The sequence below is a fragment of the Gracilinanus agilis genome, chromosome 3 (assembly GCF_016433145.1).
Source record: "Gracilinanus agilis isolate LMUSP501 chromosome 3, AgileGrace, whole genome shotgun sequence".
Classification (NCBI taxonomy): Eukaryota; Metazoa; Chordata; class Mammalia; order Didelphimorphia; family Didelphidae; genus Gracilinanus; species Gracilinanus agilis.
This window is the reverse complement of record NC_058132.1, coordinates 272,567,891-272,580,673: the sequence shown is the minus strand read 5'-3', so window position 1 is coordinate 272,580,673 and position 12,783 is coordinate 272,567,891. Positions and strand designations below refer to the sequence as shown.

The 12,783-nt window shown below is 32.7% G+C and overlaps 1 protein-coding gene across 1 annotated transcript in view; it reads left to right on the top strand.

The window, feature by feature from the left end:
* KCNJ3 (potassium inwardly rectifying channel subfamily J member 3) overlaps positions 1-10,003 on the top strand; it is a 207,316-nt gene extending 197,313 nt beyond the window's left edge. The window contains exon 3 of the mRNA XM_044669861.1: positions 9,417-10,003. Coding sequence (XP_044525796.1) covers positions 9,417-10,003 — 587 coding nt within the window. The remainder of the gene's footprint in view (positions 1-9,416) is intronic.
* The last annotated feature ends 2,780 nt before the right edge of the window (positions 10,004-12,783 follow it).

The window sequence follows — 12,783 nt, the reverse complement described above, 5'->3', positions numbered from 1 at the left end:
GCACAATAGTATTCCTTCACTATAAGATACCACAATTGTTTCAGCCATTTCCCAATTGATGTACACCCCCTCATTTTCCAATTTTTTACCACTAGAAAGGGAGTATACATGTATTTTTCCTTATTATCTCTTTGGGTTACAAACCCAGCAGTGGTATGACTGGATCAAAGGACAGGCTGTCTTTTAAAGCTCTTTGGGCAATAGTTCCAGATTGCCTTCTGGAATTGTTGGATAAATTCACAACTCCACCAACAATGTAGTAGTGTCCCAATTTTGCTAAACACCTCCAACATTTATTACTTTTCTTTACTGTCATATTGGCCAATCTGCTAGGTATGAAGCACTACATCAGAATTGTTTTGATTTGCATTTCTCTAATTATGAGAGATTTGGAACACTTTTTCATGTGCTTACTGATAGTTTTTATTTCCTTATCTGAAAGCTATCTATTCATGTCCCTTGCTCATTTAGCAACTGGGGAATGGGTTGATTTTTTTTTGTACAGTTGACTTAGCTCATGATAAATTTGGGAAATTAGATCTTTGTCAGAGGCTTTTGTTAAAGAGATTTTTCCCAGTTTGTTGCTTCCCTTCTAATTTTGATTGCATTTGGTTTTGTTTGTACAAAAACTTTTTTAATTTAATGTAATTTTGTAAAATTATTCATTTTATATTTTGCAATATTCTCTACTTCTTGCTTGGTCTTGAATTCTTTCCTTTCCCATAGATCTAACAGGTATACTATTCTATGTATAATTTACTTGTAATTTCCTTCTTTATATTTTGGTCATTTACCCATTCTGAATTTATCTTAGTATCAGGTGTGAGATGTTGAGCTAACCCTAATCTCTCCCATACTGTTTTCCAATTTTCCCAGAAGTTTTTGTCAAACAGTGGCTTCTTGTCCAAAAGCTAGGATCTTTGGGTTTATTGAACACTATCTTGCTGAAGTCATTTACCCCAAGTCTATTCCATTGATCCACCCTTCTCTCTCTTAACCAGAACCATATTGTTTTGATGACCACTGCTTTATAGTACAGTTTAAGATCTGGTACTGCTAGGACCCCATCCTTCAATTTGTTTTTTTTAGTTCCCTTGATATTCTTGATCTTTTGCTCTTCTAGATGAACTTTATTATAATTTGTTCTAATTCTGTAAAAAAGTTTCTTGGTAATTGGATAGGTATGGCACTGAATAAGTAAATTAATTTGGTAAATTTGCCATTTTTATTATATTAGCTTATCTTACTCATGAGCAACTAATGTTTTTCCAATTATTTAGATCTAGTTTTAATTGTGTAGAAAATGTTTCGTATTTGTGTTCATATAATTCCTGTATTTGTCTTGGCAAATAGATTCCTAAATATTTTGTGTTGTCTATGGTGATTTTAAATGGAATTTATCTTTCTAAGTCTTGCTGTTGAGTTGTTTTGGAAATGTATAGAAATGCTGATGATTTCTGTGGGTTTATTTTACATCATGCAACTTTGCTAACATTGTTGATTATTTCCACTAGCTTTTTAGTTGATTCTCTAGGATTCTTTTAGTAGATCATCATATCATCTGCAAAGAGTGAAAATTTAGTCCTCTCATTGCCTATTTTAATCCCTACAATTTCTTTTTCTTCCCTAATTGCTATTGCTAGTGTTCCAAGTACAATGTTAAATAATAGAGGTGATAATGGGCATCCTTTCTTCACTCCTGATCTTATTGGGAAGGCTTCTAACTTATCTCCATTGCAGATGATGCTTGCTGTAGGTTTTAAATATAAACTTTTTTATTATTTTTAGGAAAGACCCATCTATTCCTATACATTCTCATGTTTTCAATAGGAATGGGTATTGTATTTTGTCAAAGGCTTTTTTCTGCATCTATTAAGATAATCGTGTGATTTTTGTTGGTTTGGTTATTGATATGGTCAATTATATGGATGGTTTTCCTAATATTAAACCATCCTTGCATTCCTGGTATAAATCCTACCTGGTCATAGTGAATAATCCTTGTGATAACTTGCTGTAGTCTTTTTGCTAGTATTTTTTTTAAGATTTTCGCATTCTTGTTCATGAAGGAGATTGGTCGGTAGTTTACTTTTTCTGTTTTAAATCTGTCTGGCTTTGGGATCAGTACCATATTTGTATCATAAAAGGAATTTGTTAAAACTCCTTTGCTTATTTTGTCAAATGGTTTGTATGGTATTGGGATTTGTTGTTCTTTAAATGTTGGATAGAATTCACCTCTGAAGCCATCTGGCCCTCTGAGAATACTTTTATAAGAAATTATTATGTTTCTGAGAATATCAAATGTTTTCTTAGTTAGATAATTGTATCATAAATCTATTAAGGTAGGAGTTTTTAACTTGTGGTACATGGACTTGGATAGGTCTGTGGTTAGATTTCAGAGGGTCCTTGTTGAGAGAAAAAATATCCATCTTTTTTCACTTTCAAGTGTAATTAAGCATTATTATTAAGAATTATTAAGAATACATTTCTGGCATTTCAAAGCCTATACATCAAAAGGAATTATTGAAAAATTGTACAATGTATATATATTCATCTGAAAAATCAGGTGAGAGAAGAATGAATTAGAGCACCTGGTAGAGTTTTACAAAAAGGCTGAATGAAAAACTATTTTTAGATCTAGAAACAAATGCTGATTTAAATAGGGGTTATTATGAAGATTAAACCAAATAGTTATATTTCCAGACAACTGTGAATTTTTTTCCAAATATAGATGAGTTATTTGCACTGGCAACACATGGCTATGATGTAGTTATTTTGAGAACAAGAGACCTATGGGAAAATGAATTTTGTTTTCAAATGTATTGATTGTCTTCTAAGTTAAACAATGGCACTATAATTCTTTTAGATGTAGACATTATCCCTATCTGCCTTTTGAAGCAACCAATGCATATGGAAAGCAATCTATTACTGACTGTTTTTGTTAATTCTAGTTCTGATGTATACCAATGGCTTATACCTACTACCTCTCCCTTTCAGTTGACTGTTAAAGAAGAGCTCTGCTCTCTTCAGAAGACTCTGAACTAAAGGATATAAGATAGGTGACATGGATTGAGGAAACTGACATGTGTCCCAGTTAACATGCACATGTTTTGGAACATTGTTTTCCTGAGGAACATTGTACCTCCTGTGAAGAATTAGAGCTATGTAACCCTTGGAAAACTACTTAACCTCTCAGTTCCCTAGGCAATTTTCTAAGCCTAGAAGTTGCAAAGCAGGTGCTGATTAGCTGTAGTAGAAGAAACTTCTTCACAAGTCTGATCTAAAAAAATTTTTTAAGACCATAAATAAGCAAAAACTCTCTTATTTGCTCTTTCAGAGCTCAGAGTTTCTGCAGTCTTACATAACACTGAGGAATACTTGAAGGAATGTGGAGCAAAAGGTAGAGGATTAAATATGAAATGAAGTAATATGGAACTTTAATTAGTGCCTGGAGAAGCCTTTCCATTAAACAAGATTTGCTTAAAGAGAGTGTTTTCTTCACCTAGTCTAGTTAGTAGAACCTGAGTTTAAATGTGGCCTCAGAAACTTCATAGCTGTGTGACCCTGAGCAAATCACTTAACTCCAGTTGTCAAAGCTTTGCTCTTCTGTCCTAGAGTTGTTACTGGGGAAGAAAGTAAAGGCTTAAAAAAAGAAATGGAAAAAGGGGGCAAGGGTGTCTTCAATTACTTTGCCCTGAATTGGGAATATTTAAAATTCCATGAGACACTAAACTAGTCATAAAATTATTTGGGGAAAAACATTCCCAAAGATATGTAGGAAAGGAATGGTAACAATCCCTCCCACATTTTTAAGAATTTTTTTTCATTTGTTAAAATTTTATTTTGTTACATTTTAAGTACCAAGTTTTCTCCCTCCCCACCCTGAAGTAGAGAAGGCCACCATTTGATACAGATATGTATCTATATTGATAAACATTGATAAAGATATTTAATATTTATATAGGTATATCTCTGAATCCATTCTTTTAATTATCCATTCTTTCTCTGGAGGTGAATAGCATCTTACTTTTTGGATCCTTTGTAGTTGATTTGAATATTCAGAATATTCAGAATAGCTTAATCATTCATAGTTATTCTCTGAGCCATATTATTGTTACTATATACAGTGTTCTCTTGGTTCTTCTCATTCTTCTTTTCATATTGCATGGAAGTCTTTCATTTTTTAAAATCAACCTGCTCATCATTTCATATAGCATACTGGTATTCTATCATAATCAAATAAAACTTACTTAGTTATTCTCCAACTGATAGACATTTCCCCACTTTCTAGTTCTTTGCCACCACAGAGAAAAGCTACAAATATTTTAGAATATATAGGTTCTTTTCCTTTTTCCTTGCATATCTTTCAGAACAGATCTAATAGTGGAATTGCTAGATCAAAGGGTATCCACAGTTTTATAACTGTTTGGCATAATACCAGAATGTTCTCCAAAATTGTTACACCAGACACCAAATGCCTTAGAATTTTCTTGCAAAATTAGTTTTGATGAATTTGCATGGTTTAAAAATATATAGCTTCCATCTTCTCTCTGATTATTTATTTCAAGTAATTTTAATATGGAGTACATACATGAAGAAGAGGTTCAGGCATAGTGAGTTTGTGGGAGAGGAAGAGTATCAGGGTTCAGAATCCTGAAGATGCAGTAGTTTCCAATGCTGATTAGATCCAAAGTGCAGCTATTTCTGTAGGTGATTGAAATAGAGTTGGAAATTTAGGTCACAGAAGTTGAATAGGTTGATGCATTAAGGGGATCTATTACTTCCTTCTCATGAAGTTATCAAAGACAAGACAATAGAAGGAAATAACTGAAGTCTGTATCTATATATTATTTTCAAAGATTTCTTTGATTCCAAATTTAGGGCTAAAGCCAATTGCTACAGTCACTGAGGACAGTGGAAGAGTAGTGAAAGAAAACAACTTGGTTCTGGACAAAGTGACAGAATTATTTTGCATAAACTTGTAAAGTAGAGGGTTTGTGGAATAATGATGGTAGGGTGAGTGTTTTAATGTGGAAGTAGTGAGCAATAGTGTTGCTGTATTCTCCTACTGACTGAGTCAGGAGTGCAGCCTGGGGAAGAGACATAAGAAAAGTAATAGTCAACAAGGGGATTGGTGGAAAGAGCCCAGTTAATGCCAACAGATGGAAGGAGAGCAAGGTTAAGAGATCAAGAATGAAGGAGATTCTGCTAATAATACGGTGTGACTTTCAAGACAGCCTTTTGTTGGCAAAGGAGAATAGAGACTTAAATATAGAGATTTGGCCAAATGAAAATACGACTTTGGGAAGACATAGCAAAGGAAAAGTGGGAGTCTTTTTGTTTTGTTTGTTTTTGTTTTGCTCCAATAGGCACCTGTTTAAAAAAGAAAGAAAGAAAGAAAGAATGAAGGATTTTGAATATTGCTGGCCATGATATATGAAGACTATTATTGGGCAAAATATTACATTTTCTAAATCAATAATTAGAGGATTAGTTGTTGGAGCTTCACAGATCCCATTTCCCAGGTGTATTACCCATTCAGATAACTGAAGAAGATTAGAGCCAAAGTTAATGACAGCTCAGAAATTGTTGGAGACTTTTGCTGCTTCTATCAACCAGATTGAACACCAGCTTCAGTAATTATAGGAGTGGAGAGTCAAAGATCAAGGAGACCAATAGGAATAGAAATGAAAGCAATGGAATTGTAAAATAAAAATATTTCATACTCTTTAGCCAACATGTCCAATTTACCTTTGGGAATTATTGCTTCCTTGTCTATATTTGAATCCTTATTCACATCAGTAAAAAAGTATATTCAGATGGAACTATAAAAAAGCCACAGATATCAATTGGGAAACACTCTTTTAAAAAAGTCAGGGGCAAAATATAGCAAGATAAAAAGGTTTTCCTCTTTTGTTCCCACTCTCACTATTAGTTCCTATTTAAGCAGACCCATAATTCTTGAAATACATTATTTTATTTCTCACAAAATATAAACAAAACCACTTGTAACCTTGGCAATTCTTCTCAAATGATGAGGTGTCATTTCCTGGAGCAAAAACAGAGAAGTATTTTTGGTCTTAACTCTTAACTCTTTTTAAAAAATGCCTTTGATTCTATACTTAGGTCTAGAATTACAGACTTTTCAAGAGGAAAAGAATCCTAAGGAACATGTCAGCCATCCATTCATTACAACTAGGATGAATTCCAATTCGAGCAATCCTTTTCAAGTGGTAATTTTCCTCAATTTACTGAACTCTTATGACAGGGAACTTACTACTTCCCAAAGAAGTCTTTTTTATTTTGAAACTGCTGGCAAAGTTTATCTTTATATTGAACAAATATATGTTGAAAAATATCTAGTATGTCTTCCGTAAGTCCTCTAATAAATACCTTAAGTTCTCAAAATCTCAATTATCTCATTTTTAATTGAAGATTTTATACTAAGTGATATATAAAATTACATCTAGATTCAGGTCTGAACTCCTATTTATTTAATCTATCTTTTTGAGTTAGTGGATACCATTATGATTTCTCTTTGTACCATATTGTAAAAGTATCATTAATATCCTCTTTCTATCAAACACACATACTCACTTATATGTCCTCCTTCAGATTTCACAAACTTCTGCCAAGAGAATCCTCCAAGCAAACAAAACAGCTACATAAACTTCTATTTAGTTCGTACTTGTTTCCCCCTAATTCCACCTCCATCACAAGTTTCATTAGGGATCAGAGTGAGAGTCATTACTGATATACTCAAGGAAGTTTGGAGTTAATATTACAAATATTTACATTGTAATTTTGAATAAGTGAGTAAAGGAATATGATAAGGGCAGGAAAGTGGTCTCTATAAGGACAAGAGAATGGTAGATGAAGATAAACAATGACTGTTATATTTCTTCTATTTTCCCCTATTTTTTTGAATTCCAGGAATCAAAATGAATTCTATTTCCTAGTGTTTATATGAAGAAACATTAAACATTTCAGAAATATTAAAATTTTCTTTTCATTTCTTATTAAAAAGTATTTGACTACTTAAATTGCACGGAATATATCCCTGATGGCAATTTCTCTATGTCAACTTGTATTCATCTGCATCAGAATTTAATTAGAAACAGATTCATCTCAAAAGAAGGAAAAACTTCCAGTTATACGAGGTGACATAGTTGGGTTATACCCCGTGATATGAATTATTCTCAACACAAGTTTTCAAGGAGAGTGTATGTAAACAATAGTAATAATGAAGCAATCTATATAATGCTCTGAATTCCATAAATTATATTCCTTACAACAACCTCATTAAGTAAAACCACAACAGATTCTGGGCAAATGACTTGCTGAAGGTCATACAATGAATTAACTTATAGCTGAGCTTTGATTCCCAGGTCAGTGAATTTTTTTTTAAATTGTGCTTGTTAAGAAATGAATTGTGTTTTGTATATGTGTGTGTTGCATCAATTATTTTAGCAACCTATTAGTGCCTTTGTACTACTGGTTAATGTCTATATAAAATGCATCAGTCTACAACTTCTCAATATACCTCAATTGATATAATCATCAAGAGATGTATTTGAATTAATCCACTGATTAAAGTAGGTGTTAATAAAATGGTTTCCTATAATCTCATCACAATATATACAAAAACTCTTTAATTTGAAGGGACAATAGAGCTTTGGGACATGAAATGAAAGGTGAATTTTGATTGGTTAAGACTTGATTATCACATCTCCTGGGATTCATATAACAAGTCGGATGAACTATGAATCAGAACAATGGTAAAGGATTCCAGGTTCAGAGTGAATTGTTCTGTGGAGTGAGGAAGTAGAAAATCAAAAATCTTTTTGAATGTTAGGAATGTACTTGAATTGTAACTCTGCATTATTGTTGTATGAATAATTTTCTCTCTTATATAAGCTCCATAAAATATCAGAAGGATTTAATAGATTTAAGGGCAATTATATTGCCCATAGGCTAAAATCAAGTTAATTGTTATAACAGGGTATGCCTGATTAAATATCAAGTCCCCATATCAACAAGAGGAGGAGAACAAACAGACTAGATATAAGGCAAAGCTTCTGTGAGATTCATCTCTGCCCCTTCCAGGGAAGAATTAGAAACTGTCCAGTGTCATCCACCAGTGTTACAAGATAGTTTTGCAATTGTTGTTGCTTGGTAGGGACGAAGATAAAATTTCTTGATGTGAATTTAGGCATTTTCTTGGGATACCATTAATCCATGCTTTCTCTGTTTCTAGTATCATGAACATAATGAATTCCCTTTAAACAGAAGAGAACTTTGTGAAAAAGAATGCTATCTACATCCAGTGAAAGAACTGTGGAAACAGAAATGCATTAGAAAAATATGTAATCAGTCACGTAGTGTGATAGGGATATGATTAGGATTTTGATGTTAAAGGATCATGCTACTACAGATATGAATAGCACAGAAATATGTTTTGAATAATGATACACGATTAACCCAGTGGAACTCCTTGTTAGATTCCATAGGGAGGGAGGAAAGAGCAGGGGAGGGGAGATCATTAATCATGATCATGGAATCATGTAACCTTGGAAAAATATTCTTAATAAAAAAAGGAAAAAAAATAAACAGAAGAGAACTTTTGATGAACTTGAATAGTATGTATGCTAAATGAGGTCTAAAACATTACAATTTCCATTTTCTTTCTTTATATAGAATCCTAGAGAGTAGATATATGATATCCTTTGGTTGCATTTTATGCCTTGCATCTTATAGAAAGTATTTGTCTTTTTATGGATCAATTTATGGATTGGGATTAGGCATCTAAAAAGTCATATGTATTCACACACTTATGTATGTAGATGTTTAGATATATACATATCTATATATATGCACATATTTTTACTTCCATTTTTTCCACACGTTATTTTTAATGATAATGCCATGCCTTTACAGTTGTTGTTTCTTTTATCATGATAATATGTATGTATTCTAGAATGATTGACACTTTTCTTTTGTTGGCCACAATTTTGTATTATTGTTGGAGTCTAGTATTCCCAAATGCTAATTAGCCTTTAAAATCAGCATTAGTTGGATCTGGCAACTAAGTAGTCAGTGGGTATCTTTCAATGGTGGAAAATAACTACTTTGTTGAGTTAGATTTAAGTCACATGTATTATAATTATAATTTTGCTTGCAGAAAGGTAAGATAATAGCAAGAATACAGAGCACGTTTATTCTTTTTATTTTTTATTTAAATGTATATTTAAATATGCTAAACCAAGTATATATCATATTTATTCAGTCCTAAAAATCACATATTGGATGCAAGTATTTGCAATAATTATATAAATTGCAATTATTGGCGCATGCTGGTTTTACATGTGCTTTTAATTGTCTATCATTCATCAAGATCTTTGCTTTCTTTCTGCTTGCAGGAATGACTTGCCAAGCTCGGACTTCATACACTGAAGATGAAGTTCTTTGGGGTCACCGCTTTTTCCCTGTTATTTCCTTAGAAGAAGGATTTTTTAAAGTTGATTACTCTCAGTTCCATGCAACCTTTGAGGTCCCCACCCCTCCCTACAGTGTGAAAGAACAGGAGGAAATGCTTCTCATGTCCTCCCCTTTAATAGCACCAGCCATAACTAATACTAAAGAAAGGAATAATTCTGTTGAATGTCTAGATGGAATAGATGACATTAGTACCAAACTCCCATCAAAATTGCAGAAAATTACTGGAAGAGAAGACTTTCCCAAAAAACTCCTAAGAATGAGTTCTACAACTTCAGAAAAAGCCTATAGTTTGGGAGACTTACCCATGAAACTTCAACGAATAAGCTCAGTTCCTGGCAATTCAGAAGAAAAACTGGTATCTAAAACTACAAAGATGTTGTCTGATCCCATGAGCCAGTCAGTGGCTGATTTGCCACCAAAGCTTCAAAAGATGTCAGGAGGTGCAGCCAGAATGGAAGGGAACCTTCCAGCCAAATTAAGAAAAATGAACTCTGACCGGTTCACATAACAAGAGCAGACTTTTAGGTATTATTTAAAGTTGAAGTTAGTAGTAGTCCAAATTTTGTCTCACAAAGTAAGCCTCTCCATAGGACAGACTGTGAAAAAGGTGTCATTTCCCTGTGTATTCCATGCATCCATGGCAACATTGCTCCTCTTAAGTAATGCTGACTATGCAGAGAATGGAAATTGTAGTAGGGGAAAGTTAAAAGGGACCTGCTATTATTAACTGGCATGTAGTATCACACCAAGCATGCAATAATGTGCAAATTTCACATTTAGTTTTATGGCATGATTCTTACTATATTTATATTGTATATTCTGAAAAATATTTAAGGAGGTATTATCCTCCTCTATATTTCTAAAGTGTATAATAGATAAAAATGAGTAGATAACTTTCAGGGCACACTATAACTCTAAGTTAACATATATACATATATGTATGTGTACCTATGCACATATATACATGTACATATATATTTCTAATAGAGATTGTATTGTTTTGTTTAAAATAATATTCCTGCTGCATGTTTACTTTCTTAGAATGCTAAGGCTATTGGCATTACAAATTTATTAACCAATTCCTTGAGCCTTAAATTATTTGTCATTTTAAAATTTGATTTAATGTTTGTTTCAGTTTATTTGTCATTTAGGATCATGGGAGGCATACACTTACACTTTATAAGAAGCTTTCACAAAGTTTGTACTATTTTAGGGCTGTGCAAATGATACCCTTATAGAGTTAACTTTTTAAATATGAGATACAAATATGCAGTAATATCACTGTGTAAAGTGTCTGTGATTTTTTAACAAATGGTATGAGAATGCTAAAAATTGGAAAATATTGCTTGATTTGAGATCTGCAGAATTTGGTCCTTTTCCTGGAATGGTTAAGCTTGTTTCTTACACTCTTGAGAAATTTTAAATAATTATGTTTTCTAAAAATATCAAAAGACTTACAATCTCAAATGGCTTCATATAGGACCTAGCATATGAACAAATGCTGAATCATTATGGTAATAATTAGGAGTTAAGTTACTTTGAATATGCCAGAATCTGATTACAAGTTCAATGATGAATGGTTTCTATTTCAGCCTGAATCAACTGGACACAGTGAATGTTGTTTGTGGAGTTTTGTCACTTATAAAACCAAGAAATTATCTTTAAACAAGATGACCATTTAACAATGAACTATGATAAATATTTATCTATAACAAATGTGTCTAAATTGATTTCAATTTTTATTCTATTCCTCTCTGATTTTATTTTTATTGCCCTCATTTCTTCCCTCACCCTTAACGACTTTTTTCTATTTTTTGATTCCATTGACTTGGAAGGGAATTTTTTGTACAGAAGAAATGCATGGGTTGTAGAAAAAAACAGAAGTCCAATGGAATAGGTACCTTCAGAAGAGTGTTAGCAAGCTTTTGGCTCCGTTAAGCTCCCTACTCTAATTAGTGTGACCAAGCATGCATTTCCTTTAAGCACCTAGCACATACAGGGCACTCTGATAGGCACTGTGATTATAAAGATAAAACAAAGACATTCTATGCCCCTCTTCAGACACATACTATAGGGGAGAATGTAAACATTTAAACAAATAAGTATATATATACATATACATATAGATATATTCACTGGAGGAGGAGAAGGAAGAATGAGGCAGTACTATTGCTACCAGAATCATGAAATACTTGGAGTTGGCACATGAACTGAGCCTTAGCAAACTGTATTTTTCTGATTCCAATTTCTGACATTTTTGAAAAGTAAGCAAGAAAATACAGTTACTAATTGGTGGAATACTGTAGACAGTGGTTTAGAATGAATGAAAAAGTCAGCAATTTGAAGAGCCAACCATTATAATCTTTCACTATCTCTTAAAGACCTTTTTTCCCTAAGGAGCAATCAATGATGAAAAGGGTAGGAAAAAGCAATGATTTACCTTACTTTTGATTTTCTTTATTGTAGGAGTGTGTGTGTATACTCTGACTTAGTAACTTCTTAAGGATCATTGTATCATAAATTTAGAGCTGGAAGCGACCTTCGTAGAAATCATCAGATTCAGCTCCCTCATTTTACAAATAAGGAAACTAAAGATGGAAATGGTTAAATAACTTTCTGAGGGTCACAAAGCTGGTAAGAGTGTGAGATTGGATTCAGACTCAGGTCATCCTGATTTTGGGTCTTGTGCTCAATAATTATACCATATATTAATTGCTTGGTTTTTTTTCTGTGGGATTATTGTATGTTTCCTGCAACAGTAAAGTAGTTGTTTAGGATAAATTTAATTTGGCAAATTATATTTTGAATAATTTAGAACTGTGGTTCTCAAAGTTTGAAGATCCTCAAGACCCTTTCCATCAAGTCTATAGTTCAAAACTATTTTCATAATAATACTAAGACTTTACTTTTAATTTCTAATATGGTAAATATTTATAACTAGAACCCACAAAATTAAAAAAAAAACCTCTTTCTGAAGAAAGGTTCTCAGCAATTTTCAAGAATATTAACAGGGTCTGAGAACAAAAAATTTGAGAACCACTGATTAGTAAATAGAGGCCCAGCTGTGTGAAACCCCTTGATCTTTCAAGGTCCCCAGCCAACATTTTAGAGATGACAAAATAAAGAGGCTTTCCACATCTTGTTTCAATAGAAGAAATTCCAATGAAAGAAATTCAATGAAAGAAATTTCAATGAAAGTAACACTGAAGTCTCTCTCTCATTCTGTCTCCCTTTCTCATACATATTTACTCACTAGTAAATGATGAGAATGGTAACTCATAGCTTTAA